General features: G+C 41.9%; 1 protein-coding gene across 4 annotated transcripts in view; it reads right to left on the reverse strand.

Moving 5' to 3' along the window:
* Positions 1-19,489, reverse strand: part of SYT16 (synaptotagmin 16) — a 1,077,368-nt gene that overhangs the window by 131,473 nt on the left and 926,406 nt on the right. For 3 of the 4 annotated variants that reach the window (XM_044074491.1, XM_044074489.1, XM_044074488.1), the window contains one exon: positions 14,355-14,599. In XM_044074491.1, coding sequence (XP_043930426.1) covers positions 14,355-14,599 — 245 coding nt within the window. Of the gene's footprint in view, positions 1-14,354; positions 14,600-15,087; positions 15,301-19,489 lie in introns of all 4 variants that reach the window. The other variant, XM_044074490.1, reaches the window with a different exon arrangement.

Below are 19,489 nucleotides of genomic sequence, written 5' to 3' on the forward strand. Positions count from 1 at the left end.
TTTTCTCATATCTGTATTTTTGTATTATGACTCTTTTATTGCTTAATGACATTACATTTTTTTCCCATGTTTGCTTTGCTGCATTATAAAGCTTTACTGCTCATTGATATTGCTTTCTTTGTGCATGTTTGAATGTCAAGACTTTCCTCTGTTGAGTTCTGGGGAAGAGGGTGAATGTTATGTTTTTATTGCATGCATATCTCACCTTGCTTTACTGCTAACTGGTGCACTGTTGAAATAATTTGTTTATGGTTGTTCTATTACCTTTTTAAACTAGATGTGTCACCTAGAATAAAATCTGTCCCTCCTGCCACCTTGGTGTGTCGGGCCTTTAGGGGGTGTCACCAGAGTCAGGTAGGAAGGAACCCATATCTCTTCAGCTACACCTGCAGGTGCGCTACATTTGGGGACTCATCCAGGATTACCTGTACTGCCTTGGACTCCACCCTATTCCCCTGTACATGTGGAAAGCAAATCCAGCAGAAACATGAACCCAGATGCTGCAGTTTCACTGCCCATAAATACTATAGGGCCTGAAGTTTTGAATGCTTTGGGAAGTATTGTAGAAAAATGCTTAAAGCCTACACAGCCAATCACTGGGTTTGGCTACCGCAAATTGTGTTTCTTTTCTGGCAAACAACCCACACCTCAGGGAGAGGAAGATTTTGAATCCTGGATGAATCAGTTCTCACAAGCCCTAGAGGAGTGGGATATCCCAGAATCTCAGAATAAGCAGCAGATAGCTGAAAGTCTAAAGGGATTAGCTGCGGATACCATATGCAACCTAAGGATGGGTAAGCAAGACTGCATGGCCAAGGATTATTTAGGAGTACTGCAGGATGTATTTGGAAGGACTGAGAGGGCTGCTGACCTACTGTATCAGTTTGAACATACATACCAAGAAGTTGCTGAGAAACTATCTGACTACATTAAGAGAATTGATAAAATGCTCCACCAGATCATCCTAAAGAAGGGGGCAGATCAGAACGTAGCTGACCAAGTACAGATTGGACAAATTTTACAGGGAGCTCAAGCTATGGACCCCATTGTGTGGAAAATGAGGATGAGAAATAAGGAAGATACTCTAACTTATTCTCAGTTGGTAAAATAGGTGAGGGAAGAGGAAGCTCTGTTGGAAGCCAAATCTCAGTGTTCAACAGCAACTAAAACAGTGAGTGGAACACCAGCAGGAGGCTATAGCCATGCTCACTACTCAAACAGGAGTAGTGGCCCAGAGTGTCTGCAATGTAGAGGTGTCACAGTTGCAGATGCAGTTATCTTCCCTGACCGATACCATAGCTCAAGTCACCGAGACAGTTGCGGAATTGCAGAAAGCCTTGGTAACTTTAGCTGAAGGGAGGAATACATCAGCTAGAACCATCATGAAAGGACTCAGGAAAGAACCGAATCAGTCAATGCTCAGATTTCCTATGGATTTTGTTTTCGCTGTGAAGATACAGGGCATATAAAGTGACAAGTGTCCTAATGCAGAGAACTTGAAAAGAATGAACTGACTATTTTTGGCTAGTGCAATGCAGGGAAACTTCAAAGGGCCTCAGTGAAGGAGCCAGCTGAGTGCCCAGTTACAAAGAGCTCCATAAAATCTAACATCAAGAGTCAGCATCCTGGATCTCCATTCCACACTCACCCTTGTAACAGGGGAGATAAACTACCTACTATGCACACTTCTAGCTCATCTGAGGTGAACAAATGAATTGGAAAGCCATCTCAGCCAAAATCTCAGCATCTGAGACTGCAAAGCATTACTAAGCAATAGTCTTATCCGTTAAAATGGCGAGGTCAACCGGTCATACATCAACCACATGCTGACTGCCGTACAGCATAACAACACCAGAAACAAAAACCACCCGAGGGCCTACTGGGACTGTCCCCTGTCATGTCAGTAAAAATAGAAGGCGTGTACAGTAAAGCACTGTTGGATACTGGTGCACAAATCACGATTCTGTACAGAGACTTCTCCCAAAAATACTTAAAGCATTTGCCACTTGAAAAGTTAGAAGATTTGGAGATCTGGGGGCTAAGTGACACGAAGTTCCGTATTCACTCAAGTTAGAATTTTCCACTTCAGTTGTTGGGTCAACAGAAGTTTTTGAAACACTCGCTGTTGTGTGCCCCAGGTCAAAAGGAAAGGATTACACATCTATTTTAATAAGGACAAATACTGACCTTGTCAGAAGAATGCTAATGCCTCAGTTGACCCAGGAACACCCAACATTACACCCTCTCCTGAGACCAGCTTTTTGTGCCCTTCAAAGGGAGAAGGATAGTAAGGAGGATGAAACTGGTCATGTGTGGACTCTGTCTGAGAAAGAGCATATAATTCATCCTGGTCAGGTCACCTGCTTGAGAGCCAAAGTGAGGATGTGTGGACAAACAGTTTTCTCTCATCTCATGATGGAAACAAATCCAGAAAGTGACTTGCCACCGGGGCTGGAAAGTACAGTTTTGTACCTACCATAAATGTAGATGTTTGAGTGTACACCCTGCTGCAGTCATCACACTTGGGTTATCCTGTCGTCAAGCGGTCCCGCAGTCAGCTGGAATTCCAAAGCCTTGGTCTGGCGTCGGTTGCTGTCACTTCTTCCCTGACGTCAGTGCGCCAGGGGTATATATAATGCAACCGACGCCATTTTCTTCAGTTTTTCTTGCCCCAGATGTCAGGTGCCCCCGAAAAGGTGGTCAGTAATTAGTACCAAATTGAGTAAACTTGCACAAACACAAAATCCTTTCATCTATAAGCAAATACATCAGGAAGGTATTGAAGAGATTTAGCCAGTAGGTCAGAGGGGATGGAGGGAGGGTAACCTGGACTGCAGCAGGGTGTACACTCGAACATCTACATTTATGGTAGGTACAAAACTGTACTATGTTCATCGTGTTACCCTGTTGCAGTCATCACACTTGAGTTGAATCCCAAAGCTAAGGATGGGTGGAGGTATCATAGAGGGTTAGAGGAGGCTAGAAGGCCCTGCAGAACTGCAGTGGCGAAGCCCGCCCTGGTCTTAGAGTAAAGTGGTAAGTGATAGTGTTTGGTAAAGGTGTGTACTGAACTCCAAGTTGCAGCTTCCAAAATCTCCTTGGTTGGAACCCCTCTGAGAAAGGCTGTAGAAGTAGCTGTTGCCCTGGTAGAGTGGGGCCTAATGGTAGCAGGAACTGGTTTTCCATGATGGGTATAGCAAAAACGTATGCAATGACCTATCCATTTGGAAATGGTTTGCTTTGATATAGCCTTTCCTTGAGAAGCTGTAGCATAGGATACAAAGAGCTAGTCAGATTTTCTGAAAGCCTTAGTTTTGTCCAAGTAGTAACAAAGTTGCCTGTGAATGTCCAAGGAATGCAGCAGTCTCTCACCTTTGTTCTGTGGATTTGGGAAGAAGGTGGGTAAGTGGATGGTTTGATTTAAAGCCACAGTGGAAACCACCTTAGGCATAAAGGAAGGATTAGTTCATAGAGATACTCTGGCTTGATGAAAAATGAGGAAAGGTTCCACTGCCATTAGTGCCTGTAGCTCTGAGACTCTTCTAGCTGAAGTTATTGCTAGCAGCAGGGCAGTCTTCCATGATAGGAACTGAAGATCTGCAGAGAAAGCTGGTTCAAAGGGAGGTAGAGTTAGTTTTTCCAGAACAAAATTGAGGTCCCACGTTGGTGTAGGTGCTCTCCTGGGTGGTCTAATGTTTTTTGCCCCTCTGAGGAACTGCCTTAGAAGTGGATGCAAAAATAAGGGTGGATCCGTGTTGTAGTGGGCCGAAATAGCTGAAGCATGGATTTTAATGGAGGAGAAAGAAAGTCCTTTGTGCAACATCTCAGTTAAATACTGTAGAATGTGAGGCATGTGAGGCTGAATTGTGCCTTGGCCTTTAGATTGGTTCCAGCCACAAAACCTTTTCCATTTGTCTGAATAAGCCTTCCTGGTGCTTGGCCTCCTAGCTTCCAGAAGAACATCCATAACTGCTTGGGAAAGAGGAGCTGGCTGGATGCTTAGTTGATTTGCCGTGCAGCCAGATTTAAGCGGGTACCAGTGCTGGCGTGGCCAGTCTGGGGCTATGAGAATCAGTCGTGGTCTCTCCTTTTTGACTTTCAGAAGTACCTTTGTGAGGAGAGGCAATGGAGGGAAGGCATATACTGCCAGGTTTTTCCAACTGAAAGAGAGTGCGTCCACTTTCCACGCTTGATGGTGAAGTGCCCTTGTACAAAATTTTGTTAGTTGATAGTTTTGAGGGCTGGCAAACAGGTCTATGTCTGGAAGGCCCCATTTTTGAGTTATCATTGTAAATACTTGTGGATCTAGTTTCCACTCGTGGGGATCCATGATGTTTCTGCTGAGGTCGTCTGCCAATGTATTCTTCTGTCCTGGCAGGAATTGAGCTTGTAACTGAACTTGGTAAGCCAGAGCTGTGTTCCATACGGTCATTGCTTGCCTGCACAGAGGGTAGGAGTGAGTACCCCCTTGTTTGTTTATGTACCACATTTCTGTGGTGTTGTCCGTCTTTATTGTCAGTTGTCCTGGGTGTAATAGATCCTTGAAGGCTGTCAGAGCTTTCTGTACAGCTAGCATCTCTTTTTGATTGATGTGCAGATTGCTTTGATCTGCAGTCCATATGCCTTGAACGCACTGTCCTGCCATGTGAGCCCCCCAGGCGTAATCTGATGCATCTGTTGTGATAGTTTGCCTGGCTGGGGGCAAGGTGAAAGGCTGACCCTTGTTGAGGTGACATGCATGTGACCACCATAGAACTCCTGTTGTAGGCATGGAATGAGAGATATCATTGTGTCCAAGCTGTGGCTGTGATGAGACCATACGCTTTTTAGGTACCACTGTAATTTCCTCATATGCAGCTTTGCAAATGGTATTAGTAGTATGCAAGATGCCATGAAGCCCAAGGCCTGCAGAATTTTTCTTGCAGTTAATTGGGCCTTTGTTGCCATTGTTTTGAAATATTGAGTCAGTTGTAGTTGTTTGTCTGGTGTCAGATAAGCCTTCTGGGCCGTTGTATTCAAGCTGGCATCCAGGAATGTCATATTTTGTAAGGGTACTAGTTTTGACTTCTTTTCGTTTACTGTGTACCCCAGGCAATTTAGTAGATGTTTCACAAAAGCCAGATGATGTAATAGAATGTCCTTGCTTTCTGCTTGGATGAGGCAGTCATCCAGGTACGGGTATATTTGAATTCCTCTTTGTCTGCAGTATGCAATTACTGGTGCCAGGCATTTTGTGAAGACTCTGGGCGCAGTAGATAAGCCAAAGGGCAGTGCAGAGAATTGGTAATGGGTTGAACCTGCAATGAAATGGAGGTATCTTCTGCAACTTTGTCTGATAGGGACATGCAGGTATGCCTCCTTGAGGTCCAACGTTACTAGCCATGCTTCCTTGCCCAACATGGGAAGAAGCTGCTGTAGTGTTAGCATCTTGAATTTGAGTATTTGTAAGTAAGTGTTTAGAATTGAGAGGTCCAGAATTGGTCTCCAGGCATTGTCCTTTCTGGACACTAGAAAGAGTCTTGAGTAAAATCCTTGACCTTGCTCTCGAGTAGGTACCAGTTGAATGGCTCTCATGTCCATGAGAGCTGTAATTTGTTTTTGTGCTTCTGCCCATTGATTTTGTGGCAGGTTTGGCATTCCTCTTTTCATTGGCAAGGTGTGAAAATGGAATCTGTATCCTATTAAAATTATGTCTAGGACCCAGTTGTCCTTTGTGACAATGTGCCAGTTGTCTGAAAAAAGTGCGAGTTTTCCTCCCAAGGGGGCTGCCAAGAGAGTGTTGCTTGGCCAGATGAGGTGCAAGTCATTGAGTTTGCCTTCTGGTAGATTGGGACCTGTTTTCTCCTCCCTTCTGTGTTGCAGTGCCCCATTGGCAAGGTTTGTATTGGGCTTGTGGTTGTCCTCTGCCCCTTTGGCATCTGTATTTACCCCTCTGTGGTCTGTCTGTATCGGGAAAGGACCAAGTTTTTGTTGGCCAGTTTCTGCTGAAGCAAGGGGGCTGTACCTGTAGGAAATCTTTGACTGTCTGCATAGATTTTGCCTTATCCTCCATTTTCTTTAAGACTTCTTCTTCTTTAACTCCAAAAAGAACATCCTGCTGTAAGGGAGCATCTAGAAGTTTTGCTTTAACATGAGCAGGTAGAGTTTGTTCCTTTAACCAAGCATGCCTACGTATAACAGACCCAGTGACAGCTGCTCTGAAGGAGGCCTCCAAAGAATCAAACCCACATTGTAAGGTATGTTTGCCCACTTGTTCAATGGCATGCAACAGATCCTGCATTTCTTTCAATTCAGATTGTTGAGGGAGAGTGGTCATTTTTTGCTTTAACTGAGAGATTAGAAATTGCTGATACATAAGCATGTGAAATTGGCAATTTAGTGCCCTCATAGCTAGAGTGGCTGAGGTGTAAACCTTTTTCCCCCACCTGTCTAGTGCTCTGGAATCCCTCTCAGAAGGTACAGGATTTTTAGCCATAGAAGCTTTAGCCCCCTTGGGACCCTGGGAGATTGTCTCTGGGTCAGCAACAGGTCTTTTGTAAAGAAATTTGTGGGAATCAGGCACTCTATAATATCTGTCAGGCTTAGCCGGAGCAGGAGGTAGAGAATCAGGGTTAAAACTGGATTCTAAGTAAACATCATCCACAATGTCTAAAATTGGTGGGATGGCACGTGGTCTGTGTTGGGGGAGTAAAAGAAACTCTCTGAGCTTTTTCTTCGAGTCAGAGTAGTCCTGGCCTTCCCAGTGAAAATGTTCCCGCATAGTATGTAAAGTTTCCCCAAAGGAGTAGTCTTCAGGAGGAGAAGCTGAGGGAATGGAATCCTCAGCATCCGAATCTTCATAAGGGGAGAAGGAGTAATCTTGGTCCTCAGAGGAGTCTGAAGAAATGGACACTTGTTCAGAGGATGCATAATCTTCCTCTTGTCTAGGCCTTTTGTCAGGAGGGGGCTGGGAACCCCTGATTAAAGTGATCAAATCTTCAGCCATTTTGAGCATCTGTTTCCTAGGCATGGGGCCTTGAACAGGGGACTGAAGTGCAGTCTTTTTAGATTTAATAGGAGTCTTCGTCTTAGAATACGATTTAATGGTGAGCGTCGTCAGTCTGAAAACGCCTTCAGAAACCGATGGTGTTTCTGCAGCACCGACATCTTTTTCAGCAATGTCGTCGGTAGGGCCTGAACTAAATGGCTGCGTCGGCCTGGTACATTCCGTCAAAATTTCTGAAGCGGTCTCGGGTTCCAAATCTGCGGTAGTAAGGGGCTGCGTCGGAGCCTCACTGAGGACCGGAGAACCGGAGACCGGACCAGCCGAGGCATCGGAATCTGGCTTAGGCCTGGGCTGTATGTCCTTATCCTTACGTTTTTTGTGTACACCTGTAGTCGGTTGCTCCGATGGCATGGTGTAGTTAAATTTCCTACCGAAGTAGTGTCGTGTGAAATCAAAGCATCTTTTAATTGTACGCTTATTAAACCTAGCACAAAAATGACAACTAGTGACGTCGTGGTCTGGGCCTAGGCAAGGTATGCAATAAGAATGAAAATCCTTATGAGGTATTTGCTTCCCACAAGAAATACAATTGTTAACTTTTTCTGACATCGGTCTGAGGCAGGAAAAGTTTCCCCAATGGGGTACTTAGCTTTATAGAAGACTTCGGTCTGAAATTCGAATTCGAAAATCTCAGTAGTCGGCCGACCGGCATTTGCAAACTGCTTCTGCTTCGGGCACTGCACGGCAAGAAAGACTGAAGAAAATGGCGTTGGTTGCATTATATATACCCCTGGCGCACTGACGTCAGGGAAGAAGTGACGCAACCGATGCCAGACCAAGGCTTTGGAATTCCAGCCGACTGCGGGACCGCCTGACGACAGGATAACCCAAGTGTGATGACTGCAGCAGGGTAACACGATGAACATCTAGTCCCAGATGTTTGGCTGTGCACAAGTTAAAGCATCCTTATGACACTTTGCCTGTGGAGTTGAAAAATAAAGGAAGTACTCCCATTGTCCTGCATTCACAAGTGCATTTGGGAATTGTTTATGCTGCCACTCGCTTACCTGCTTCTGTGTTGACAAGGAATGAGAGCAGAGCCAACAAATTGAAGCTGGACGATATTGAGATAAGAGGTGGTCTCTTGCCCCCTGAGTGGATAATCAGAGTTAAAGAGCTACTAATAAAAAAGAAAAATTGTTTTTCTACTAGTGAACTAGATGTGGGCTGTGCAAAAAGTGCAGAACACCGAATAAGTGTAAAAGAGGAAAAGGCCCTTCAGGGAACGTTCCAGAAGAATAGCCCCAGGAGACCTGGAGGACTTAAGAAAACATTTGGAAGAACTAAAAGTCACAGGGATAATTCGAGAGTCAAGAAGTCCATATGCCTCTCCCATTGTTGTTGTCAGGAAAAAGAATGGGTCAATTTGCATGTGTGTTGACTACCGTCCTCTGAATCAGCGAACCATTCCAGACCAGTACACAACTCCCCGGACTGAAGATGCTCTAAATTGCTTGGTGGGCAGTAAGTGGTTCAGTGTGCTAGACTTAAGGACTGGATACTATCAAATCCCTATGCACCCAGAAGATAAAGAGAAGACTGCTTTCATCACCCCTTTGGGATTTTTTGAGTTTGATCACTTATCTCAAGGTTTATCAAATGCACCGGCAACTTTCCAGAGAATCATGGAAAGAACAGCTGGAGACATGCATCTCCTGGAAGTCTTAGTCTACCTGGATGACATCACTGTCTCTGGGAGGACCCTAGAGGAGCACGAAGAAAGACTCATGAAGGTATTGGACAGGATTGAGAAGGAAGGCCTGAAGTTGTCATTGGACGAATGCAAGTTCTTCCAACCTTCAGTGACCTATGTTGGACATGTAGTGTCTGCAAATGGAATATCCACAGATCCCAGCAAAGTTGAAGCGGTGACATCTTGGCCCAGATCCAAAACTATCACAGAGCTGCGATCTTTCCTGGGGTTCTGCAGTTACTAAAGAAGATTTGTGGAAGGATTTTCAAAGACAGCAAGACCCCTCAACCATATTCGCCAAAATGATGAGAAAGCAGATGAAACAGATAAAGATATCCTTGTGAAAAAGCCTAAGGGACAGAGAGGCTCTAAAGAACTCATCGAAGGTAGTTGGGCTCCTGAGTGAGAAGAGTCATTTGAACAGCTTAAGTATTGCCTCACACATGCCCCTGTGCTGGCATATGCTGACTCAACAAAGCCATACACTTTACATGTGGATGCTAGCAGGGATGGCTTAGGAGGAGTCCTTTACCAGGAGTATGATAAGAAGCTGAGATCTGTGGCTTTTATCAGTTGGAGTTTATCCCCCACAGAAAGAAACTACCCTGCACGCAAGTTGGAATTCCTTGCCTTAAAGTGGGTGGTAGTGGGCAAGCTGCATGACTATCTCTATGGGGCTGAATTTGAAGTGCAGACTAACAACAATCCTCTGACATACATCCAGACCACTGCAAATCTAGATACTACTGGCCACAGATGGATGGCAGCTCTATGCAACTATAATTTGAAATACCACCCAGGACATGAAAATGGAGATGCTGATGGTCTAAACAGAAGACATCAAGGAGATTTACACCCCAACAATGAATGGGTGGAAATTCCAGTGCCAGGGGCAAGAGCTATGTGTCAGATTGCAACCTGTTATCAACACACTGAATGATGGGCCCAGAAGTTGGGTCGGTCTGCAGCAAGCATACCCCAAGCCTAATCTGGTCACTTTGCAGGCTTCATCACTACCAGATTTAAGTAACAGTGACCTCAAGAGAGATCAAAGAGAAGACCCCTTAGGTCAGCTGGTGGTAGCTGCTTTAGACAAGAAGCAAGTTAATATGCTTCACACGGATATTCATCCTCTGGCAATACTTTTGGCCAAAGAATGGGACAGACTCCAGATACAGAATGGACTAGTGTATAGGAGATCTCCTAGTGCACTCGTCAGTGAAAAATGGCAATTGTTGCTTCCTCAGAAGTATAGAGAATTAGTACTCCGGTCATTGCATGATGAATATGGTCATCTTGGTTATGACAGAACTATGGATCTGGTATGAGACAAGTTCTACTGGCCATGCATGAAGCAAGATGTTGAGGATTATTGTTGTACAAATCTTCATTCCATTAGACAGGTTCTACTGGCCATGCAAGAAGCAAGATGTTGAGGATTATTGTCGTACATGTCTTCGTTCCATTAGACAGGTTCTACTGGCCATGAATGAAGCAAGATGTTGAGGATTATTGTCGTACATGGCTTTGTTGCATTAAGAGAAAGACTCTGCAGACCAGAGCTGTCCCATTGGATCAAATGGAAAGTAGTGGACCCATGGAACTGGTCTGTATAGATTTTCTGTGCATTGAACTGGATGAAAGAGGGATCAGTAATGTGCTGGTGGTGAAAGACCACTATACCCAATATGCTCAAGCATTTCCCACTTGTGATCAGAAAGTTATTACAGTGGCGAAACTACTAGTTGAGATGTTTTTTGTACACTATGGCCTGCCAAAAAGGATACACTCTGATCAAGGATGTGATTTTGAGAGCAAGCTTGTCCATGAACTACTCACTGTGTTGGGAGTCCAAAACAGCCACACCACTCCTCATCATCCTCAAGGGAATCCTCAGCCTGAGCGTTTCAACAGAATTTTACTAGACATGTTGGGGACACTATCTGCTGAGAAGAAGAGTCAATGGAGTAGACATGTAGCCACAGTGGTGCATGCTTACAACAGTACTAAAAATGATGCTACAGAATTCTCGCCTTACTTCCTAATGTCTGGAAGAGAAGCTCATTTTCCTGTTGACATCAACTTTGGAGTCAGAGCTGATGATACACCAGTGCGATCTCACAGCAGTTATGTGGAGAGACTCAAGAAGAACCTCAGACAGGCTTATGACCTTGCTGAAAAATCAGCAGGACAAAGACATCAGTGAAACAAGGCTCACTATGACAAAAAAGTAAAGATGCATGATTTGCAGCCAGGCGACAGAGTTCTTTTGAGAAATTTCAGACTACAAGGAAATCATAAACTAGCTGACCACTGGGGAGCTGAGATTTACATAATTTGTTCTCAGCTACCTAATATCCCTGTCTACCAAGTTTGCCCTGAGGGGAAAGAAGGACACATTAAAACCTGGCACCAAAACAACTTAATGCCTTTGGCAAAATCAGTGAGACTCATGAATCCAGAACCCAGAATTGCTCAGCAGAAGCCTAACTCAAGGCGATCCAGAAGGCTAAGGCAGAGAGGAACTATCCTCTTCAATAGTGAAGAGCCTATGCTTCATCCTGCTGAAGGAGAGGAGGACAGTGATGATGGCTGGGGTTTCAGTGGGATTTTTTATGAGGATGTTCAAGACCCCGTGGGCTGTAATCTCAATGTAAATGCAACAGAATTCGTTCTTTGTCATTTTGAGCAGCCCAGACCTAACAATAGACTAAGTAAAGTTTCTGTGCCTCTTGCAGAACCCGATACTTATGGAGACCCTGCTATGTAAACATCAGAAAATAGTGCCGAGGACAGTCATACCGTTATGGAAAATGAAAGTAAAGTTATACAAGAAAAGATCTTAGAAGTAGACAATATGCCTACTGAAGAACTAGACATTGAATGTGATGTGAGTGACAAACCTTCCGAGCAAAATTCCTTAGCTGTCTCTTCCGAACCCAAACTGCAGAGACTTATTCGGCCCCCTACAGTGACTTACCTATAACAGTTTGGCACATAGTACACAGGAACCTGTGACCACAGCTCATCGGAGGGTCTGTGCTCATAATCCCTATGCCTCCTACTCCAATGGTAACACTCCATCCCAAGTTAAGCATAAGGCTGATTACCCTTTGTGGAATGTACCTTTTGAGTGCAAAAATATTGTTCAGTTGATGGTGCATTAGTGTTTGTAAATATTTTCTGCTAATCTACCTTTGACTTGGGGGGATCCAAGATTTTCACATGAGGGAAGAGTGTAGCTCCCACTGTATTTCTTGTAGAAGTAATAGACTGTAGTTTTCCATTACACCACAAGGCAGAGCTCTTTTTCATAAATATAAAAAGACAATTTCGAAAGTGAAAGAGGATTCTGAAACACTAGCTGAAGGAGGGAAGACTGAAACATGGAGCTGAAGGGAAAAAGTGCCTTGCAGCATGACTGGATTTTCTTTTCTAGTGTTTTGGGATAGGGAAATGAAGTAGCAGATTGTGTCTGTCTCTTGCTGAAATTCTGGATATGCTATTTTGTGGAATCAGGAGAGAAGTCTGAAACCAGTAGTTCCACGCCTGCTATGATTCAGCAAGAAAAGGGGCTCCCTTGGGCCTAGTACCAAGAAGCCATAGATGATTACCAGACTTCTGGTAGGTGATTTTCTACTTTTCTCATCAGAGGAACCATGGAGCCTGATCACTAGGATATTCTCAATGGAGTGGTGAGAGGCTCTGGCCATCATTTTATATTTTTATAGGATTGTGGTCCCCCCACCCCTTTTAATCCCTTGTGGATTACAAATAACTGGATCCATATGAGCTCCAACTTGGGCCCCATCATGCCGGCAGCAAGACTGTAAGTCATCACTGGCCAGTGAACAAGGTATAATAGAGTGTTTCATAGTTGGTCTGTTTAGACTTGATCAAGGGGGTAGAGGGTGTTAGTACTGCTGAATGACATTGCATTCCTCTCATATTTGTATTGTGGCATTATAAATCTTTATTGTTCAATGATAATGCTTTTTGCCATGTTAGTACTGCTGCCTTAAAGAATCTTTACTGGTCAATGACATTGCATTTTCCCATATTTGTATTGTTGCATTATAAATCCTCATTGTTCAATGACATTGCATTTTGCTTGTGTTAGTACTGCTGTCTTCAAGAATGTTGTTGCTCAATGACATTGCATTTTCTCATATCTGTATTGTTGTATTATGATTCTTTTATTGCTTAATGACATTGCATTTTTTCCCATGTTTGTATTGCTGCATTATAAACTTTACTGCTCATTGATATTGCTTTCTTTGTGCATGTTTGAATGTCAAGACTTTCCTCTGTTGAGTTCTGGGGAAGAGGGTGAATGTATGTTTTTATTGCATGCATATCTCACCTTGCTTTTTGCTAACTGGTACACTGTTGAAATAATTTGTTTATGGTTGTGGTATTGCCTTTTTAAACTAGATGTGTCACCTAGAATAAAATCTGCCCCTCTTGCTACCTTGGTGTGTCGGGAACTATAGGGGTGTCACTGAGTCAGGTAGGAAGGAACCCATATCTCTTCAGCTACACCTGCGGGTACACTACAGATATATATATTTTATTGTTGTACATATATTTTGCATGTAAAAATGCACACAACATTAATGCTTGTTTAAACAGCCTTTTGGGTGGTGCAGTGGTGCAGTGGTTAGCATCGTTACCTCACAGCAAGAGGTTCTCAGGTTTGATTCTCAACTGGGATGTCTTCTGTGCAGAGTCTGCATGTCTTCCCTACATTCGTGTGGGTTTCCTCCGGATACTCTGGTTTCCTCCCACATTTCAAAGCCGTGTGTCTGGAGCTTTTCTCCCTGGGCCTCTGCCGAAAACGGGCTCTGTCCCAGTTGGACTTTTGCAGTAAACAAATAATAAATAAATGCATGCTCCTTTGTATGCTGTGTCAAGGTCTACCATTACCAACTTGGGTACTTACTGGTGATGTCCTCCAAGAGCCATCCTGCTGGCATTAGCAAGCTTCTTTTTATCCCAGGGCATCAGTAATCCAGCCAGAAGCCACATCCCGCCCACAGGATGAGCACATCCATCATCCCCTGCATTCCTCCATTAAAGCTCAGTACCACTCCTCAAACTCAGGTTGTAGGCTGGTCTTTTACTATTTTTCTTTGCTTGCATACTCCCAAACAAAAATCTTATCAAAATATTTTGTGGTCCAACAAGAGGCGTGGCCTTCAATCTTTTTGCACTTGCTAGGAAGGAAGCTGAGACATGACTACAAATTCAGCTTGGAGTTCACTGTTGATAAATGCAATTCTAATGCTGAAAGTTCCATTTTCTACTAGACCATACCAGACCTACAGAATGTTCTACCAATGAGCACTGCTGGCATGCCCAGAAAAAAAGAGATAGAAAAAAGGAAATGGGTGACATAAATGGTTCAGTGATCTATGACTGTTGAACAAGTACTACATGTAAATACAGTTTTTTATCCCTCTTAATGATATGTTGGGATTTTAAAGCAAAAACAGGCCTAGAGTTCAGTATAGCTTTTAAACAGTGAAGCCCTCCAGTAGGAGTTGTTATCACCACTCATAGCATGAAACAAATATATAAAAAGTAAATAATGAATGAATAAGATCAAAACATTACCTCCAAACTACAAGCAGAAGAGCTGTCGGTACGTTCGTTCCCACTACAGGTTTGGATATCAAATGCAGTCTCCATTTCAAAGCTCCCTTCAGTGGCATGGCAACTGAGACTCTGGGCCATGCTAGCATCTGTACCAGAAGTCTTCCTGTGTGCAGGATCATATGCCTCAGACGTGGTCCCAAAAGATATACGGTCATCTTCACCGGAAGAATGGATATCATGCCCACTCAGTTGACTAAACCCATCTGGGTATAAAAAGTGGCAAACAAAGCAAAAATATAACATTAGGATGTAGTTACTCTTATATCTGCTTACCACAACTGGGACAACTCTAGATATTGCAGAACCTTCTCAGACATTTGATCAAAGACAGCATTCTTCATGGCTACAGCAGGGTCTCAGAAAATGGGGATTAAATATGAGAAACTGCCTCAATCATGCAAGTCTGTGAGTGCAGCTAAGATGGTGCTACTTTCAACAGAAATAAAAAGAAACAAAATTCAGGATATAAAATGTGTTGTTAGGTAAGTAATTTTATGCAGAAAAATACAAACACGTACACAAGCATGCAAAATCAACAACCACATAGCAAGTAAAACAGGCATAACACTGGAGGCAGCTAAGGCATTATCAAAAAGAAAAAAACTTTAAACATGTTTGCATGCTGCAAGCAAGGTATAGATGGGTCTAAACTGTTCTGTTCTTGTGGGCACAAAATTATACCGGCAAATACCTTCACACTCAGAAGCCTCTGTGCTGTATTCCTCATGATTTGACAATAAGCGAGTAAATTTCTGTCTACGTTCTGACCCTGCCTGAATGGATTTTTCTGACACTGCTGAACGGAAGCTTTGTGAACGAGACACGGATATCTCAAACTGCTTAATCACCTCCTCGTCACTGTCTGAAGATGTTGTCAGGTCCTCATCTTCCCCATAACTGTTCACTGGTGACAGAAACACAACACAGCCCTTTGACAATATTCCATCTGTTACTACCATTTCTATAGAGGTTGTCCAGCTAGTTCAAAAACTAAGCAAAAACATTCTGCAAGCATTTCTTACCCAAATATACACATTATACTTTGAGTGTGTGTGTGTGTGTGTGTGTGTGTGTGTGTGTGTGTGTGTGTGTGTGTGTGTGTGTGTGTATTTTGTTACGTGATTATTATAGGGATCAACCACCAGTTTCTGAGTCTAACAATAAACTACTGTTACTTTACTATTGCACTTTTATTTTTTAGCAAAAAATATCATTAATGGAAATTCAGTAAGTCTCTAGAAACATCAGAGAGCACCTGACAATAAGATATAAGATACATTCAGGCTTAGAATTGCTTTTGTAATGACAAAAAATATTATATCCTCACAACCACTTCACTTTTCTGATACGAAGCCCTTTTATGTCTCACTGTGTTTTGTGAAACTATATATAATTATACAACAGAAATGGAAATAGTCTTTCATTCCCACAACTTGACCAGAAAAAAAAAATCACTTCTTCCAGGTGCAAAATATAGCATTACAATGAAAAAGAACCACTGACAGCCTTGAGGAATCGGTAATCATTCTAATGCCTGCAAAAAGACTTAACTTTCTTGCCACTATTACATACAAAATGGCAAATTTGGCATCCATTTTGTTACAACCACAATGTTATATCTATGGCATGTAACCCAAAAGCAGCTGGGTACCAGGGAATTAAGAGAAATAATGACTGTTGGCATTATGAAAATCAAAATGAAAATCCAAATTATTTTCATATGATATGGGCATACCCAGAAATATTCCACAAATAGAACATTAATAGTCAGACAATACAATGGGCAGTGAGGCCACACCTTCTGAGTAGAAAGAACTAACAGTTCTAGTTGTTTGGGTTATTAACTCAGAATATACAACTGGGAGGGCTGATTTTTTTTTTTGGATTACATCAGTTGTTGTTAACTTCTGTGTGTGTTCTGCATTTGAAAGAAGTGAACAACAACATGGACTTCAACAATAAAAGGACGTAGTTACAAACTGAGACTTGTTCACCCTCAAAATTGGACATGGTCAGGTGGAATGACTATTGGAATATTTTCTTCTTTAAGTTCAAGAAATTATTTCATACTGAAATAGGTGAAGACAATTTTCTGTTTAACTTAGTAGGTTTATTGTTTACCTGTTGAAGTCATAAGATGATGCACAGCAGTTATGACTGGACTGGATATGACAAAAGCTTGATATCAAGGTTATTAAATAAAGATACTGCAAACTTGGCAGCACAGAAATAAAAGAAACAAAGAAATTATCAAACCCTTTACTCAGAAGTGTAACCTTAGCTTAGAAATATATACAACCACCATGCTGACTGTTTCTTAAGTTTCCCCACCCAGAATACAAACACACAAAGAAGCACATACATACACATCAGCAGCACAGCTAGTGTGAAGCAAAGGGGCAGATGGCCCGGGTGCCAGATCACAGGATGTTATGCCTCTGACACATACATACACACACACCCGCACACACACGCACGCACACACACACACACACACACACACACACACACACACACACACACACACACACACCTATTGTGCCACCACTAACAGCACCATTTAGAACTATTATCCTTGTGACACACACACTGCATTCACTGAAAACCTACTGTTGCGATTTACAGACTACTGTATGCATACCTGTTAACAGTACAAGTCACTTTCCCCTGATGAAGAGTACCACACAATTAATTCAATTTTAAATCTTTTTTTAGAAATAACTAGAATGGATAACACTAGTGAATCTTAAAAAGTGTATGGTTTATGCTTGGGGGTAAATTGCACCAGTTGTGGGCAAATTCTACTACTCTCCCACATGAGAAACATATTGCTAAAATCATCTAATTAGTGTACTATACGAAGACTTCTAGATTTGCATAAGGAGCAGTTTTTGTAAATACCCTAAAACATCACATCTTACTTCAGTTAACAAAGCCTGCTGTCCCTAAAATGTTAACTATGGCAGAAGCACACATACAATTTAGTATTTCGGATGATATCTCAACTTTCTACCCTGCACTAACTAACCTGCCTGATTTCAAGTGATTAATACTGTTTTAGGATGTGTACAACCACAAAATATCAAGCTGAATGGTGCTGGATTAAAGCACAGGAAAAGTACTTTTTGAAAATAAATACTTGAGATTGGTATTGCTGTCCTTTAATACAGCAACTCTAAAGGTTTAGTTAAACCTTCTAGATGAATGCTAAAAGATGGCAGCATAGTCATGAAATGTTCAGAATAATATTCTGAGATATTTTGTTCACATTCAGTCATCCACTCCACCTCCCTTGACAGCTATCAGACTTAACTTTCATATCAGAGCCACGAGCAATGAAATCCTTAAGTAAGCAGTCTGGGGGATATGTAGAAAGAGGAGATAAAGGTATCCTTGTAAAGTATCCTGACAGCTGTGCAGTTTTTTTTTTTGCATGCTCTATCCACTATCTCACACAAATTCCCAATGTGCATAAAACACACACATCCATAAACTACAATTACCTGCATCCACATTCCTATTAGTTCTTGGCTGTAAATTCTACTTCTTATTGGGAGAGGTGACCTGTGATTTTTTTTCAACGCAGCATACTATACTTCTTTTATCTATTACTTAAGATTTAGTTATCTCTCCAGCTAAGAAAAAAATAACTTTCATTAATCAAATCAAAGAAAGCTGACCAGATTTACCATAAACAACTGACAATGGCAATACACAGGATTAAAATTTCTAATGCAATAACAGGAAGAAGATAGTCTGCCCATTGTTATATAAGACCCACTGAAGTATTTAAACAAAATATAAAAAAAATGACATCTACCACAGCAATGGAGCTGGATATGGAGGTCCATTCTCAACAACAGTAGGACTTTTGCATTTAGGCATTACATAGCTCAGCATCTAAATCTTTTCCAGGTTACTATCTTATCTCCTTTACCCATAATGCTCAATAAAACAGCTTCCTCTCCTGATCTCAGTAATGCCTCGCTAAGAATGAGCAGGAGAAATCAGAGCAACAGCAATAAAGACATCTAGACCAAGATAATAGATAGAAGAAGGGTGGATGTGTTGACAAGGCTGCATCTGCTAAGCCAGGTCAAATGTTGTAGTAATTACATTCATAATTACATATTGTCTGTATGTGGTAAGAGAAGGTCTAGCCATATCAACAGTAGCATATAGTCCCAAGATTATCCTCCAGGGTGGTCATACTCATATTGATACACCTCTGATAGCTATGGCCCCAAAAGAAGACCAAGATTTAGAAATCATATCAATCTTACAGTGAATTTAAAAAGTAGCCAGTGGGGACCCCTCACAACTACTACTGCATTGATATTGTCTAAGACTTGGGATGCAGCTACTACCCTGCTTGAGTGAGTTATATGTACGCCAAAAAAAGTTTCATTGCATGTTTCATTACAAAATTCGACAGAATCAGTCAGACATCTGAATAAAGTCATCCATTTTCTTCTTGGAAAAGATAGTAACAGTTGTGAAGCTTTAACCAAAAAATAAGCAGTATATCACTTGGTGTAACAAAATAAAAAAAAATGATTGACATAAATTATGCTTTATTAAATTAAAGCATTATTTTACATACATCTTCTCTTTTTATTTCCTTCTACCTAATGGTATCATACTTTTTTTTTACTTTTTGATTTATGGGATTATCTATAAGGAAGGTTTACCTGGCCATTCTTTGTTGGACTTGTGAGTCTTTCCTTAAAGATTTAGAGCTTTCCACAGAAAATATGGGCTCTTTGAGCACAACCATACAATACAGGCTACATATGCAAAATAAAGTATACCCACCTCTGTTAAAATTTTTGAGAAAGAATACAGTCAGGGTGACAGACTGATTTAAGGTTTGTCTCAGTGACTGCCTTGGGCATAAAATACAGGATTATTTAAAATGTCACTCCGTCCTTGTAAAAAATCAAGTATGGAGGACTGAAGCATAATACCCATTGTACAGAAACTCTTCTAGCCACAATGATTGCCACTAGAAAGAGTATTATCTATGATAAATATTTCAACTATACAACTAAATCTAAATCAAAAAAAGAAGAGCCAATTTATTTAAAACAAAG

This window comes from Protopterus annectens, chromosome 6.part0 (genome assembly GCF_019279795.1).
Source record: "Protopterus annectens isolate FY-2018-M chromosome 6.part0, PAN1.0, whole genome shotgun sequence".
NCBI classification, from domain to species: domain Eukaryota; kingdom Metazoa; phylum Chordata; order Ceratodontiformes; family Protopteridae; genus Protopterus; species Protopterus annectens.